General features: G+C 39.7%; 1 protein-coding gene across 4 annotated transcripts in view; it reads left to right on the top strand.

Moving 5' to 3' along the window:
• LOC134315019 (echinoderm microtubule-associated protein-like 4) overlaps nucleotides 1-16,604 on the top strand; it is a 135,363-nt gene that overhangs the window by 70,552 nt on the left and 48,207 nt on the right. For all 4 annotated transcript variants that reach the window (XM_062995918.1, XM_062995917.1, XM_062995916.1 and 1 more), the window contains exon 2: nucleotides 8,011-8,181. In XM_062995918.1, the coding sequence (XP_062851988.1) occupies nucleotides 8,011-8,181 (171 nt within the window). The remainder of the gene's footprint in view (nucleotides 1-8,010; nucleotides 8,182-16,604) is intronic.

Here is a 16,604-nt window from a genome sequence, read left to right as displayed (position 1 = left end):
CAGTCATTAAATTTCACTCATAAATTGAATGATAGAAGAAATAGAAGCTACAATACACATCACAGCCTTCCTTCAGGGTTGAATGTAAACCTAGAATATCCAGTCTCAAATACAAAAATACTCGTCCCTGTTTTTGCACACCCCCCTCTGTGTCCACAGAATTGGTTGGGAGTTTTCCAAACCCAGTTACCTGAGTAGTGTTTTAGCTGCTTTACACTTCAACATCTTGGACATTTTTGACTAAGCGATTGATAACTGAATTGCCGTAGGATTGCTAGGACCACCTCATAGACATGAACCAGCAAATGAACCAGTAAACGTGAGACACTCGAATTGAATGTAAATGAAACATGTTAATTTGCTAAAAACACACTGAAAGGTTTGGATTTTAAAGCAAATTGCATATTACACGGGAAACGACTCATTTTCACAGTCCGTGACGTGATTTTTATGGTTGTGAATTATGTAGGGTCTCTTCACGAGCTTACAAGCTAGTATACTTTCAGTGGTTTCATTTTGCCTGTCGCGTCTGCTCCACAGTTGCAGGTGACGCTGTGACATTTATGATGTTAAGTTCCATGACTACCGAAAAACGATGATCACAGTTATGGCGACGTGCAAGGTATTGGAAGTGTATTAAAAATGCTACAAGAAGAAGCAGTACTTGCTCTGAGAGACGCTTCTCAAAATCATCCATGTTTGTTTTCATGGCACGCCTTTTTTTACCAACCAGTCACAGGTGTTGTTTGCCCAGCTTTCATGAAGCGACAAGGCGAGCGAAGCCTCTGCGCGACGTCTGTGGTTGTTCCGCTTGAGACTGATCGATTTCAGTCACCGGCCCTGTCCAGTTTCAGCATGACTGTGTCCCCCTCTGCACAAAATGTCCATAAAGACATGCATTACTTTGATCAGTTTGGCACTGAGGAAATTCCTCCTCTGGTCTCAAATCAATTAAACGCCTGACTGCGAGCCAGGCATTCTCATCCAACATCAGTTCAACGCACTCCTGTAAAGCTGCTTTTTCTGCCGCTATTCTTCCTCCGTAAACCTGCAGGCAAAAGAAATCCTCTGGAAATCTTTGCTACATGGCGACCTGCCAAGAGCTGTTTGCATTTCGGGCTGCTCTATGCCGTAGTTACAGGGAAAGAATGCTCATGGCCCTGTATACACGCCAGTATACATTTAATGAAGCGTAGCCTATATGTAATTAAGCGCTTAGCAATGAGGCCCAGCGTATACATACATGCGGATACGTGCAGAAAGGTCAAAGCTGAAGAACGGCCAGGAATGTAATGGGCTATTGTGAAATTTGACAAGTGCGCAAACCTTCCCTTCCTTCCTTTTAGCCCGCAAGTGCTTATGGGTAGAACAGGGGAAGGCAATTCTAGTTTCTACTGCTTGCAGAATACCCTCTGACATTCCTGACACCAGGGTCACCTGAGGAAACACAAACACACACAAGTTACAATTCAGTCTGTCATTACATACTTTAGGTCCTTACACTATCCTTGAGATCTGGTTCGATGAGTGCATACCACTAGTAACTCCTTTGAAGTTCAGTATCCATTGTTGAGTCTGTATGCATGCACTTTTCAGATCAGATTTCAGATTTTATTACCTGATTATTGAAGTGCTCAGAGAACTGAAGTTATTCAGTACATGTTTATCTTCTATCAGTTCCTTTGAATTTTTAAAACTGTAGAGCTTGAAAAACAGCCTGTCTAATGCCACATACACACTGCACAACTTCAGACTGGTCTGATCGCTGTACTGTTTACACTACACAACTTGGGAATCTATAAGTCATTGTGGTTTGCACACTAAGTGACTGATCAGCGATAGGAGGTCACACGTTACATGATCTTCCACCAAGTGGAATCGCTGACGAGTCTGTCTGGTCTCCAAACTGCATTTTGTCACGAAAACACACACAAGAAGTGACAAGGGGGATGACGCGATACCATACCAAAAGATCCAAGTTGTTTTTGCTCTGGTATGCAGTGGAAAGAAAAAAACAAGGGGGAGGGGATAGTATGGGGAAATTAGTGGATTGGGATATGTGACTATGAAAACGTAGGTAATATGGTTTGGCGTGGACGATAAGGTTACAAATCCTGTAAAGCTTGTGTGTATGCTGATGTATTCTTAAAGAAACTACAGGGTGAGTCAAAAGTCGCAGGACACTCTTTTATTTCAGAAATTGCCGCAATCAGATTTGCAATATCTCTTGTGGTTCAAAAGTTAACACAGAAAGTTGCAACAACAACCGGGAACGTTCCCTGATGCACAGCTATTTGACGTGTTCAATGTGTTGTCCCTGGTGCTGAACACATAGCTGAAGGTGCTGGATCCAATCGTTATAAACCCGCATGAGAATCTCTGGAGAAATGCTGTCACAAGCCTCCACGATGCATAAATTCAAACCAATGGGATGAGGTGGCACAACGCGCTAGCATATCAACTAACATCTCCCTCCGTGTACCGAAAATAGTTAAATTCGCTGACAAAGCCCGATTTTGCAAATAAATGACACTTGTACACGTTTATACAAATTAAAAATCACTGATAATTTATTTACATTTGAAAATAACTCTGCACTGTCCGCCATGTTTTTTATTTTTTTCTGAGAAAAGCTGTGCCGCACTGAATGCTGGGATTGACTTCACCTCTAAGGCAGCATCGGTTATTCAGTCAAAATAACGTTTAGATTTAAGGTGCCTTAGTAGACAGCATTTTAGGCATCTAAGAATTCAAACAGCCTTCTTCTCGGGAGCGTACGTAGGATGACGTAAAATGCTGCCTATGTAGAGAGCTATTTGTTTGTGCTAAACATGCGAGATGGGTCTGTGTTCCAGATGAACTAGTTATTTGCTGAAATATCTAATTTCCGCATATAACAAGTGAACTTAAGCATGTAAACACAATTTCTCACTCTGCCTTTCCACACGCTTAATTATTACCAGGATTTATTACCAGCTTTAAAAGTGAACTGGTTTGCTCTTTTATGAAGGCTTTGTATGCTCACTGTTTGCTCTGTTTGCTCGGCTGGCTCTTGCCACAGCAGTGCTACAGATAAGCAGCTTAAAGGAAATCTATTCATTAAAGAACAGAAAACGTGGGTGGACTTTTCTAGAAGGTCTAGAAGGTGTTGAACAGACGGCTACACTTAGCTTTTATTTCTGCAACCTTGAAGTCACTTATGTTTCTTGGAAAGCTGATCATAAATGGGTTTGTGTGCAATGGTGTAGACGTGAGGTATATACAGGTATTAAACCGAATAGAGTCAAACAGTGCTGCGCCATCCTGTGGCATTCGTTTTACCATATTTTGGATAAGGTGGAAAAAACGTCACAACCATTGATGACTGTTGGTTATCTGTCTGTCATATTTGTTTATTAAACCTTTGTTAGATTGCAAACTGATGCAGTTAAGTCATGTATAGTTGAAGTACACCATGTTCTTTGTATGTTCATGTTCAGAATTTCAGCCACACTCATTAAACAGATTATCACTCATTAAACCAATTATACAGAATAAAATAAATGATGTCAATTGTGTGACATCTTTTTTTTTTAGTATACTAGTGCTTTGTTTACCATACATGCTTTGTAAAGACATGGCTTAATAGGTTGGTCTGTTGGAACTCCAAGGGCTTTCAGTCCTGGCATCAAACCCTGTTAAACACCTTTGGGATGAATTGGATATAATTGATTACCGGGCGGCACGAAGGCTTGGTGGGTAGTACTGTCGCCTCACAGCAGGAAGGTCCTGGGTTTGATTCCCAGGTGGAGCGGTCCGGGTCATTTCTGTGTAGAGTTTTCATTTTCTTTCTGTGTCTGCATGGGTTTCCTCCAGGAGCTCTGGTTTCCTCCCACAGTCCAAAGACATGCAAGTGAGGTGAATTGGAGATACTAAATTGTCCATGACTGTGTTTGACATTAAGGACTTGAACTGATGAATTCTGTGTAACAAGTTACTACCTGTCCTGTTATGAAACATGACGTTAAAAGCAACAGCTGACCTTACAAATGCTTTCTTGGCTGAATCGACCCAAATTCTCACAGTTACACAACACAGTTTGGTGGAAAGACCTCTCAGAATTGGATGCTTTTATAGCTGTACGGGTCTGTTATCTAACAAGCTGGTCTAGTGTTCACATACTTTGGGTCATAAAGTGTATCATTTTGTCACCCAAGTAGTGTATAATTGTATACTTATTTTAATCTGGATGGGTCATGTTCTGTATATATAAGTCATTTACTTGTAAAATTGAATGAGGCAGTTGTAGCCTAGCGGTTAAGGTACTGGACTAGTAATCAGAAGGTCGCTGGTTCTAGCTCCACCACTGCCAGGTTTCTGTTGTTGTGCCCTTGAGCAAGGCTTTTTCCTCAATTTCTCAGACTGTATACTGTCCCAGTAGTGTAAGTTGCTTTGGATAAAGGCGTCTGCTAAATGTCGAAAATTTAAATGTAATGTAAATGACTGGTTTAGTCCTTTTTTAGAGTATTATACAAGTGTATACTCTAGAGGTTCTTTTGATCATAGGTTTTTGAAAAACATGCTGCAATTTATTCAATAATGATCATTATCAAAGGAAGAACAGTATATCAACAGCCTGTATTTTTAGTTCTTGTATGACAAAACTAGCAAATCAGTAACTAATGGTTCTAAGCATTAACTGCAACTACTGATTATATACAGTATCTGGATTTATGGTTATGCTTAGCTATGCACTCATTACATTATTTGCTTCATGTACAGCACTGATTATCAAGTTGTTTGTACAGTATCAAGCTCAATTTTATCCTCAAAGTTGATGTGTTAGAAGCAGGAAAATGGGCAAGTGTAAGGATTTGAGCGGGGCCAAATTGTGATGGCTAGACGACTGGGTCAGGTCATCTCCAAAACTGCAACTCTTGTGGGGTGTTCCCGGTCTGCAGTGGTCAGTATTAGAGATGGGACGATCGATCGGCTATGAATCGGTATCGGCCGATTTTTAATCAAAATATGCTATCGGCGATCGGCCGATATTTCCTAAAAGTAGCCGATTCGATCGTGTGATATATAAAGATCACGTTAAGTTAACAGCTCAGTGGATTGATCCAGACTTTGAGCTACGAAGCACCAACCATCACATCACCATTCATCAACCATCGTACAGAAACCACAGTGAAAGCTCTTCATGACCTAAAATAACATCATTAACTTTGTGCATCATACATACGATGTAATTTTGCTGATTGTAATATTTACTTTAAAAAGATAATTCAACCCGGTCACATCTGAGTCGATTCTATCAGCACGTTATATAAACTCCTGGTTCACTTTGGTAAATCGTGAGCGGTTCTTACTTGTGATGTACAGTAGATGAGAACAGAAAACGTTACAGAGCCAATCAGAGGCAAAAGTTTATTCATTACCAAATTCGTTAGTTCAGGATCATCTGCTGAACTTTTAGCTCCTTAGACGGAACGAGTCTGACGGTCGGTTACAGATCTGTGGTAATAGCAGTTTAATTAAGCTTTTTAATGAAGCTTTTTAATGTAAGAGAGTCACACAAAATGTTCTGTAGTAGTTGGTGTTTATTTAAAACCACGACATTTAATTAATAACAGTAAACACGGAGAGATAACTGAGAAGAGAAACTTACGCTTCGCGAAAAATGACTCGTGAATCAATGAATCACTTATAGCGATACAGTGAACAAAGCGTCTCTTCTAAAGGCGCACACACACACACACACACACACACACACACACACACAAACACGCGCGCGCTGCTCCGGTTTATCTTCACTGTGAGGCCCCCCCCCCCCCCCCCCCCCCGATCGCAATCGGCTATCGGTAGATGTCCCTGAAAGGAGATCGGAGATCGGAATCGGTGCCAAAAACCCCGATCGTCCCATCTCTAGTCAGTATCTATCAAAAGTGGTCCAAGGATGGAACAGTGGTAAACCGGCGACAGGGTCATGGGCGGCCAAGGTTCATTGATGCACGTTGGGAGCGAAGGCTGGCCCGTGTGGTCCGATCCAACAGAGGAGCTACTGTAGCTCAAATTGCTGAAGAAGTTAATGCTGGTTCTGATAGAAAGGTGTCAGAATACACAGTGCATGGTGTATTCTTCCTAACACAATGTTAGGAAGTTGGTCATAATGTTATGCCTCATCGGTGTATATTGGTTTGTGGCCAGTTAAAAAAATATCTGTGATTATCCCCTCTAATGCTATGATTTGGGAATAGGATTGCAAACCCCCAAAAAATTGTAAAATAATAATAATGAATATATAAACCCCCACAAAAGTATAGAAGACTTTAGGAGGCTGTTTTTTTTTCCTTTTTGGTTTTCTTTCTGCGTGTGCTTGGCAGGTTGAGCTGATTGATTTCTTAGCTGGCTCAGCTAGTATTATGCAGCAGTTACGCTTGGCCTGAGAGTGTGTTAATTTGTTTGGCTCTACGTCTTTTTTCAGCTCTTTGAAAGTAGTGTTGGTGCATTTTATCCAGACGTGAAAGGAAGAGTGAAGAGCTGTGTGACGGGGCATTCCTTAGCCTTATTTCTCTTTTCTCAAAACCCACACAGATGGCTACAATAACAGTTGAACTTAAGATTCACTCTCTGCACTCTACATTCTTCTATGTAGTGTGTTGTGGAATGTGGTGATTGCCCCACGTAGTAATGATTTAGCTACAGTGTTAGTGCATTAGTTTTACAGCATTATGTTTTATCTTTATTCACCTTGTTTTTATAGTAATATTTACTATGTGAATGCGTGTGTCTGTGATCTCATTCACGAATGGCAGTATTCAGTCAGTAGTTTAGTTACTAGCTAACCACAGTTGGGACTAAGGGGCCTCTTCATTAGCCAGCCTACTTTGCCAAGTGTATGCAGGCTTTAGCAGGCCAAGTGCTAACCACAGCTATTCCACACAGCCTCCTGGGGTTCTGAAAAACATCACCCCCTCCAAACAGCCCTGCACAGTATTGTTGTATTGGTATGTCAGTAAAATGGTTTTATTATTATTAAATTGCTACTATTATATTATATTAATAAGTATTACTTTATTGTTCTGGGACACTGTAATGTTGATCTGTTTAAAAGGTTTATCACATTCCAGATCTGTGTTCCCAATTGTAACAAAGTAAGCATGACAATAGGCAGAAACAATAGTTTAAGCTGTACAGTATCAGTGAGGTATTATTTGCATGTAGATATTTTGACACTTGAGTACTTTGAGGAACTTGAATTCCAGTTATAGTGTTATTAAATTAATTGCGCCATAATTACACTTAGTGGTTTATATGTCTTGGCTAGCACTGCTGATTGCGAACATGCTAATTAACATATTTTAAGCCGTTACAACTGTGACAAGCAGTGGTTAAAAAAAAAATCTGATTTAAAATGTGCTTTGAAGTTTTGGCTGATAAAGCTTTAGGTATTCATTTGTATAAACAAATTTAGAATTTGATTCCTGCAAGTAAGACGTGTATATAAAAATAAAAAGTGTATATAATATTCACGTTACACGTAAAGATAAAATGTATAGTAGTTTTAAAATATTATAAAAAAAGAACATTTCCAGTGCAAGATTTTAAGAAATGTAGGTCCTTTACCATGTACCATACATAATATTGTGAAAAGATTCAGGTAATTGGGAACCACAGTAGAATTTGTGTAACCTTTGCCTTTCCATTTAAAAAATATATAAATACAGTGTAACCTTGATTTAACCGACCTCTATTTAACAGATTTTGTGAAACTGAATGTCTGCACCGACTGGTTAAAATTCCGTACCAAGACCAGTAGTTTGTCCACCAGCTGGCGCACGTCTCTCTGTTTACATGAGTGATAGGCTTTGTTTGTCCGGAGGCTCGCTTTGTTCTCTTTTTCTTGGTGTTTTATGCTTAATTATTACAAATTCTTATAAATCGTTCCTTATGTAAGCCAAGAATATGTGTTTTAGATAACTACACTATTTAGCATTCTGACTGAATGTTCTCATTCCTTTGTTGCAGATGACAGTATCTCGGCAGCGAGTGTGTCGGATATGCAGGACAGGCTTTCGTCCCTGGAACTGAGGGTACAGCAGCAGGAGGATGAACTCACCGTGATGAAGGCCGCGCTGGCCGACGTGCTTCGGCGACTAGCACAGTCTGAGGAGTCTAAAAAGCAGCAGAATGCCAAAGGTAAGACGTCTGTGTGTGATTTTAACGTCATGTTTTACACTTTAGTTACATTCATGACAGGAACGGTAGATTCACCAATTCACAAGTTAAATGTCAAACAGTCATGGACAATTTAGTATCTCCAAGTCACCTCACTTGCATGTCTTTGGACTGTGGGAGGAAACCGGAGCTCCCGGAGGAAACCCATGCAGACACGGTGAGAACATGCAAACTCCACACAGAAAGGACCCAGACCGCCCCACCTGGAAATCGAACTCAGGACCTTCTTGCTGTAAGGAGACAGTGCTACCCACTGAGCCATCGTGTCGCCCCCATCTGTGTGCGTGTGTGTTAGGCAGAAACTTGTTTGGTATCACTGTATTTTAAACACTTTATCAAGGTTAATTTCTGTGCTATATTTGTCAAAGAGGAGTAAGGATAGCGGTTGTGCTTATTATCTTGTTTCTCATCCGGGGAATAGAATTATGGGATTCCATTTACTGAGATTAACATGTAGTGTTGACTGTAAATAAAAAAGGCTTTAGCCTAAGGGAAAAGCCTTATTAGTAGAAACAACTTTAGCAAACTTTGCACGCTAGTTTACTTAATAGACTGGTTTCTTTTACTCTGTCCCTTTAATCTGGCCCTGTTTATTTCTTGGATGATGGATGTTGTATGGTAAATTAGAATATGAATGTACATAACTTTGACTTCCAATCTGTGCTTATTTATCACTATATCATACCATATCATTTTTTTTCCTTTTATTCATGCATATACCCTTTTTCCAATCCACTGATATCCAATTACCCAGTAGTGTCTTTGCTTCAATGCTGCAGACCCCTACCCTGAACAAGGTGGCCTATACCTAACACACGTCCCCTCATTACATGTGTGATTACAGTGAAAATAATCTTTAATTACAAACCATATGCAAGTTATTTACTACAACACTATTGAAACTGTCTCCTTAAAATACATGGTCACTGCTCAGTGTCAAAAGCTTGCATTGTTTATCTTGCTTCCAGATATTTCCATGAAATTATGTGTCTTTTCTTATTGGGATTTTAGTGAAATAATATAAATTTTTGGCAACATTTAAAATGTGATGAATATAAGGGATATGCATAAATAAATATTAAGTTATTCAATTTAAGCAATAGAGGGTTAGTGGCCCTTCTCAGGAGCCCATCAGTGGCAACTTGACAGTGCTGGACCTTCTGATCTTTAGTCCAGTACCCTAACGCACATCCACCATGGTCCTCGTTTTAAATGTAGTAAATGTACTGTTATGCTCATTATCTGTCCCAAGCACTAATTACTAACTTTAATAATGTGTAATGTGTATAAGTAATGGCTGATAATGTCTGAGTACGCTTATAGTGGTTAACAGATGAATATAAATACATTTTAAAGGGAAAAATATACACAACGGTGGATGGTTGTTAAATACCATTAAAATACTTAAATGTATTTTTGCTTATATGATGCCTTATGTGTAAGGCAGTACCAAATTCACGGCCATGAAAATATCGTCATGGACCTTGAAATGAGCCTTTTCCCGTGTAATATGCAATTTGCTGTGAAATTCGACGTTTAAGGTTTGTGTTCAGAGAAATAACATTTTTCATTCGTGTAGCGTATGAAATATGAGGCCCAGTATGCAATATGAGACGGTCCTACCAATCATATGGTAATTAAGTTAGTGTAACGGACTTTTCTGTGGTGTAGTGTGCTGACAATGTTTGATGTATGTGTTTATGTATTGAGTGCTTTTTGTTCATTTTGAGGATTCCATAGTCAATGGAAAAGTGTGGTTCTCTACACACGTGATCATCTCTCTGTAGTCTGTGCTTAAAAAAAACAAGCCAGTAAAGTATAATGCTCCCGATAGTTTGTCTATGTACAGTTTATTTCTTACTTTATAAACTCAGCAAACTCTAAAGACGCTCGGTTACATTCGCATCGGTTAGTCAAAATGTCCAAGAGGTCGAAGTCTAAAGCAGCCAAAAACACAACTCGTATAACTGAGTTTGGAAAACTCCCAACCGATTCTGGTCAGGATCATTGTTATTTACTCATACTGAGCAAATGCATAGTCTAGCGGTGCACATTATCTAGGGTTAAAACAACGTTTACTCTCATAGTGTGACACTATTGAATAAGACGTTATCCAGAAGTATAAACATTTTTTTGCATTCCCCTCTTCTCCAGTCTCTCCTTCCTTTTCTCCCAATCTAGCTTTCAAATCCTTGATTGTTGGTAATGCCACCCCCACCCAGACCGAGGAGAGCTGCAGACTATCATACGCCCCTTTGACATGTGTGCAGTCATCAGGCAGAGTCATGTTATTCATGCGTAATCAACCTCTAATACAGGCGCCCAGAATCGCCCACCCTGTCAACCAACCTCCCACAAGCACAGCCAAGTGTGTGTGTGTGTGTTGGATGTCTAGCCTGGTTGATAGCACAGATTATGTACCATTATGCAACATGCAACAGTTATTATACAATTAGCTAATCACATTTATTCAACCTGGCTATGATTTGGGATGTGAATGCATTGTAATAATCCCAGTACTAATGAATGCCTCTAAGACAGGCTATGTCTGCACCCGCTGATTTTAGTTCGAATTTGCTCATCCTCATTGCTGTCTGTACAGCCTGCACCCAGCTGTGAGTGTCGTTATCCTGGTTGTGACTGATAATGTCTGTTTTTGGCCTGCACTGATAGTGGTTAACAGTGTCTGCTGGGGAAGGGCAGGAGGAAGCCTGTGACATGCTCTGGATGGAAGGCAGAGATTCCCCTCATTTCCTGTGGTTGTTAAAAGGCCCTATGTGGGCCACATGTGAGAATGTGCAGACCACACACACACACACACACACACACACACACACACACACACACACACACACACACACACAACCACACTATAGGTCATCTTGTTGCTGGGCTCTGATCTTGTTCCAGGCGTTCTTCATTATCTAAGCCCCTGTGTTAGGGCACGTTCACATGAGAAGCGGCTGCGCCGTTTTTTTTTATGTAGAGAGGCGGACCGCGTACTTTTTTTCGCTTCCTCTTCACTAATGCCGATGCCGACCCCCGCTTTAATTTGAGGAGAACGAAGCTAACCCACGCCCCCTCCGACACACGGGCAGCAGCCATATACATTTTGTCACCCACACTAGGCGAGTGCATATATGTGAATCAGCCTTGTGTATGGAGAGACACACCCTGATCTGCACTCTTTCTCCACCTCTGTGCAGGCGCCACCAATCAGCCAGTAGAGGTCGTAGTGCATCAGATACGAGGAGTCCCTATTCGGCTTAATACCCCACCCCTATATGAACAACAGGCCAATCGTTGTTCATGTGGTCACTCAGCCCAGCCGGATGGCAGAGCTGAGATTCAATACGATGCATTCGAAATCCCAGCTCTGGTGCGCTAGTGTGTGTTTTACCACTGCGCCACCTGAGTGGCCAACTTTGATGGTGTTTTAACGCACCGCTCAAGCCAAGCACTGAGCAAAGCTTTGCCGCTTCTCAAGTGAATACATCCTAAATGGGAAGTTAATGTCAATAATATCTGAAAGAGTGCCATTGGGACAGAACAGAATTATGGGTGAAGTATAGATTTACTTATAGAGAAAAGCTAAATTATTTCTAGTGCTTCACAAGCCATCAGAATAGGTGAACCAGCCTCTAGAATCCATATAGGTAACCTCAGGCTTTGTATTTTGAGCGTTGAGTAATTTTCCCAAGTCTGATCAGTCAAGATGGATTGGTTTAGCAATTCCAGTCAGGAATTCCAGTGTAGTGGTTTTGGATAAACACAGCTAATCTAAACATGCTAAGCTTAACACACAACAGTAACGTAACACTAGATATGTTAATATTTTTTTAATAGGTTTTAGTTAAGAGACTAAACAGATTAACCCAGTGTTAAATAATATAATTATTAATGATAATAATTAATAATAATAATTTACTATCTTATTAATATGTTGTTGAGAATCCAGCTTACTACATTTGCCTCATTATGTGTGTGGACCTAGCACTTCCTGTCCTTCTCTGGGACAGTAATGTTCAAATTAAACATTACCAACAATAAATGTAAACATTAAAAAAAAAGCCCAAACTTTGGAATTTTAACATTTATTAAAGGAACAAACACACACATATTTCTGGTAACAGGAGCTGGATTGTGAAAATAAGATTAAAATGAAAAGCTGCCACAAAAAAATGACCACAAACAAAACAAACCAAAAGAGAGACACAACATGTTTGCTAGTGGCTGTCTGGTAGGGGTTTTTAGACATAATTCCAAAAACACACTGAAACATCAAACAGAACAGTTTGTTTATGTCTATGAGGCACAGCTCTTGTGATCTATTTATAGAATAATAGAAATGGTAAATCTTTATAGGCAGACACACATCTATCATCGAACAGTAAATAAGGTCAGGTTTCTCTACCCTAATACAGTGGTACCTTGAAACTCGACGTCAGTTGGTTCTGGGAGTGCCGTTGAGTTTCAAGGTATTTTTCCCATAAGGATGTATGGGAAACCTGTTAATGTGTTTCATGGTCTTGTGGAACTGCATATATTTTAGGCAAATGTAAAATAATGGGGTTGTTTTTGACAATTATACACTGACAATAACACAAATATAATATAAAGAAACACTTAAAAACAGTTAGATACAATAAAACCTGCACTTTACATGTACTACTTTATTGTTTCCTTATGCTTCTTAATCGTGGAGATGCTTGATCTTGGAATACTTCACAGTATTCCGTTCAGTAAAGACACATTCACATGAGAAGCGGCACATTAGCTTTTGCACTGGCTGTGCCGTTATTTCCTATGGAGTGTGGCGGCGCACAAAGCTTAACGTGACTTATTGTACTAAAACAACGAGCGAGGAATTTCATTAGTAGAAAGAACTTATAAGCAGTAATAATTAAGAGAGGTTTAGTGGTCCTGTGTCGTTCTTTTAATACATTGTCACATTAAGCTTATTCAATGATAAGCATTTTTGGCTCTTGGAAAAGCCGATTCTCACAATTTCTCAGAACCTCGAGCTGAAGCACAAGTTTAAAAGTGAAACAGGAGGAAAATACAGCTTCTGTCAAGGGTTATTCCACACAAATGCAGATTTGTCTTATATTCGCACTTTGATGACATTTTACTGCACCGCACAAGCCAAGTGCTGAACAAGCAGCAGTTGCACACATGTAGAGTTAAAGGGAAACGGCGAGGTTAAGGATAGGATACACATTTCTCGATGAAGGGCATAGAGTTTCAAAGATTTCGAGTTTAGGTGACGTCGAGTTACAAGGTACCACTGTACTTGGATTCAGACATGTGGCCATTTTTTTGTATAGATTTTAAAGACAGTAGCAGTATGTTACGTTTTGTATTTTTCTATTTTGCTTTGGCTAAGTCGCTCTGGATAAGAGCGTCTTCTAAATGCCAAAAATGTAGATGTAAATGACACTTAAACACTGAAAATAACACAAATATAATATAAAAACACTGAAATACAACTGAAAACAGTTAAATACAATGAAATCTGCTCTTTACCTTTACTTCTCTATTGTTTCCTTAGGCTACTTAATCATGAAGATGCTTGATCCCTTTTGCACTCAGTATTTCCTATGGAGTGTGGCGGTGCACAAAGCTTAATGTGACTAATTGTACTAAAACATCGAGTGAGGAATTTCATTAGTAGAGAGCAGTGATAATTGAGAGGTTTAGTCTTCTCTTTTAATACGTTAGGTCACATTAAGCTTTTTTATTTAACGATAAGCGTTTTAGGCTCTTGGAAAAGCTGATTCTCACAATTTCTCAGCAACCCGAGCTATAACACAAGTTTAAAAGTGAAACACAGAAACATGTGAATGCTTTCAGAGTGAATCTGACGGTTATTCCACACAAATGCAGATTCGTCTCATATTCACACTTTGATGACGTTTTACCACCAAGCGCTGAACAATGTGGCAGTCACACACATGTCAAGTTTAAGAAAAACGTTGAGTTTTAGGGGTACAAATTTCTCAACAAAGGGCATCGAGTTTCAAAGGTTTCGGGTTTAGGTGACGTCAAGTTACAAGGTACCACTGTACTTGGATTGGATTCAGTTATGTGGCCATTTTTTGTATAGATTTTAAAGACAGTAACAGTATGTTCTGTTTTATATTTTCATATTTTATCAATTAAAACTAAGCCATCTGGAATGTATACGTTTCTATAAAACAGTAATTATTAAATGGAATCCGAAACAGGCGTCCCATAGCTGTTCATATATCAGACATGCACCTCATGTGTGTGTGTACTGAAGAAATTATACAGTGAATTAAAGTATGAAGTATTTTCATGACCCTTCATTCACCCAGACGCACCGCTTCCTCTCACACACATGCTTCAGAGTGACATGGCAGGCCACATGTTGTGTATGTTTTTGTTGGGTGCTAATGGAGTGTGAAACTAGTCCATGTGGCACTGACATCGGATCACCTAACCCCCATACCACACACATACACAGCTACACGCATCCGTTCAGGAAGATGTAATTAATCAAATCTGTCCCACAAAGATTACACAGCACATTTAGAACAGTTATAGTAATTACAAACGTTCCTGCTGTGACATAAAAACATAAGCGAATCCAGTAAGCATAGCAATGCTAAGCGCAGTTAAATCAGACCTTTACACATGCACGTGATTGAGAGCGAGTTTTAAATAGACTGGCTGATGCAAACTGCTGCAATGGCATCAGAGCTTATGCTAAGAATGTCATGCTAAGGTTAGACTTGCTCGTTAAGGTATTTACAGTTACAGCATGTCTACCAATGGCATTTACTGACTAAATATTCCAAGTATCTGATCACATTTTTGTCAATACTAAGATTTTTTGTTTCAATTATAAGTCAAAAGCTTGCATGCTTTTTTTAAGGGTCATGTATGTGTTGGCAGTCTTAGGATTTCTGTAATTTTATAGAATTCTTATGAATTCCACATTATCACTAGAATATCCTTTAACTGGCCCACTGATTCCTCTTTAATCCTAACTATATATACATACACTGATCAGCCATAACATTAAAACCACCTCCTTGTTTCTACACTCACTGTTCATTTTATCAGCTCCACTTACCATATAGAAACACTTTGTAGTTCTACAATTACTAAATGTAGTCCATTTATTTCTCTACATACTTTTTAACCTGCTTTCACCCTGTTCTTTAATGGTCAGGAGCCCCACAGGACCACTACAGAGCAGGTATTTTTTAGGTATGATTCTCAGCACTGCAGTGACACTGACATGGTGGTGGTGTGTTAGTGTGTGTTGTGCTGGTATGAGTGGATCAGACACAAAGTTTTTAAATACCGTGTCCACTCACTGTCCACTCTATTAGACACTCCTACCTGGTTTTTCCACCTTGTAGATCGCTCATCTATTGCTGCTGTTTGAGTTGGTCATCTTCTAGACCTTCATTAGTGGTCACAGGACGCTGCCCATGGGGCGCTGTTGGCTGGATATTTTTGGTTGGTGGACTATTCTCAGTCCAGCAGTGACAGTGAGGTGTTTAAAAACTCCATCAGCGCTGCTGTGTCTTATCCACTCATACCAGCACAACACACACTAACACACCACCACCATGTCAGTGTCAGTGCAGTGCTAAGAATGATCCACCACCTAAATAATAGCTGCTCTGTAGTGGTCCTGGGAGGGGGGTCCTGACTATTAAAGAATAGCATGAAAGAGGGCTAACAAAGCATGCAGAGAAACAGATGAACTACAGTCAGTAATTGTAGAACTACAAAGTGCTTCTATATTGTAAGAGAAGCTGATAAAATGGACAGTGTGTGTAGAAACAAGGAGGTGGTTTTAATGTTATGGCTGATCTGTGTATATATGTATATATCAAAAGAATGCCTGCCCTTAAGAATGCCTCATATCCTGTCTTTTTTTCCTTTGTATATTATTTAAATACTTTAATCAAGCCAGCTTTGGAGCCAGTTTTGGAGCAGGAACATCTTTCTTAGTCAGTGGTCTTAATCATAGCAAGCGTGTTCTTTTTATTTATTTTTGTGGTTCTTGCATTACATAAGACCACATAGGCACATTTTTTTTTTTGCATGTGGTGAAAGTTTGTGGTTTCTTTGTTACCACTGTTTCATGTACTTTTTCATCGGGGCAGTCAAATAAGCCCTATGTACGAGGGATCTTCGAAAAGTTTCCACTCTTTTATATTTTGGTTTGAAATGATGAGGGTGGGAGGAGCAGTGATTGGTCGTGTCTAAGAGACTGAGAGAGAGCTTATAGTCCAGATTTAGCACCATCTGATTTCCACCTTTTTCAACCGTTTAAAGAAGCATTAAAAAGTTGGTATGACGGTGGGAAAAATGCATCGGAAAGTGACTCTGTAGAAAAATGA

Source organism: Trichomycterus rosablanca, chromosome 5, assembly GCF_030014385.1.
Source record: "Trichomycterus rosablanca isolate fTriRos1 chromosome 5, fTriRos1.hap1, whole genome shotgun sequence".
Lineage (NCBI taxonomy): Eukaryota > Metazoa > Chordata > Actinopteri > Siluriformes > Trichomycteridae > Trichomycterus > Trichomycterus rosablanca.
The sequence above is the reverse complement of the archived record's forward strand: the minus strand, read 5'-3'. Positions and strand labels throughout refer to the sequence as shown.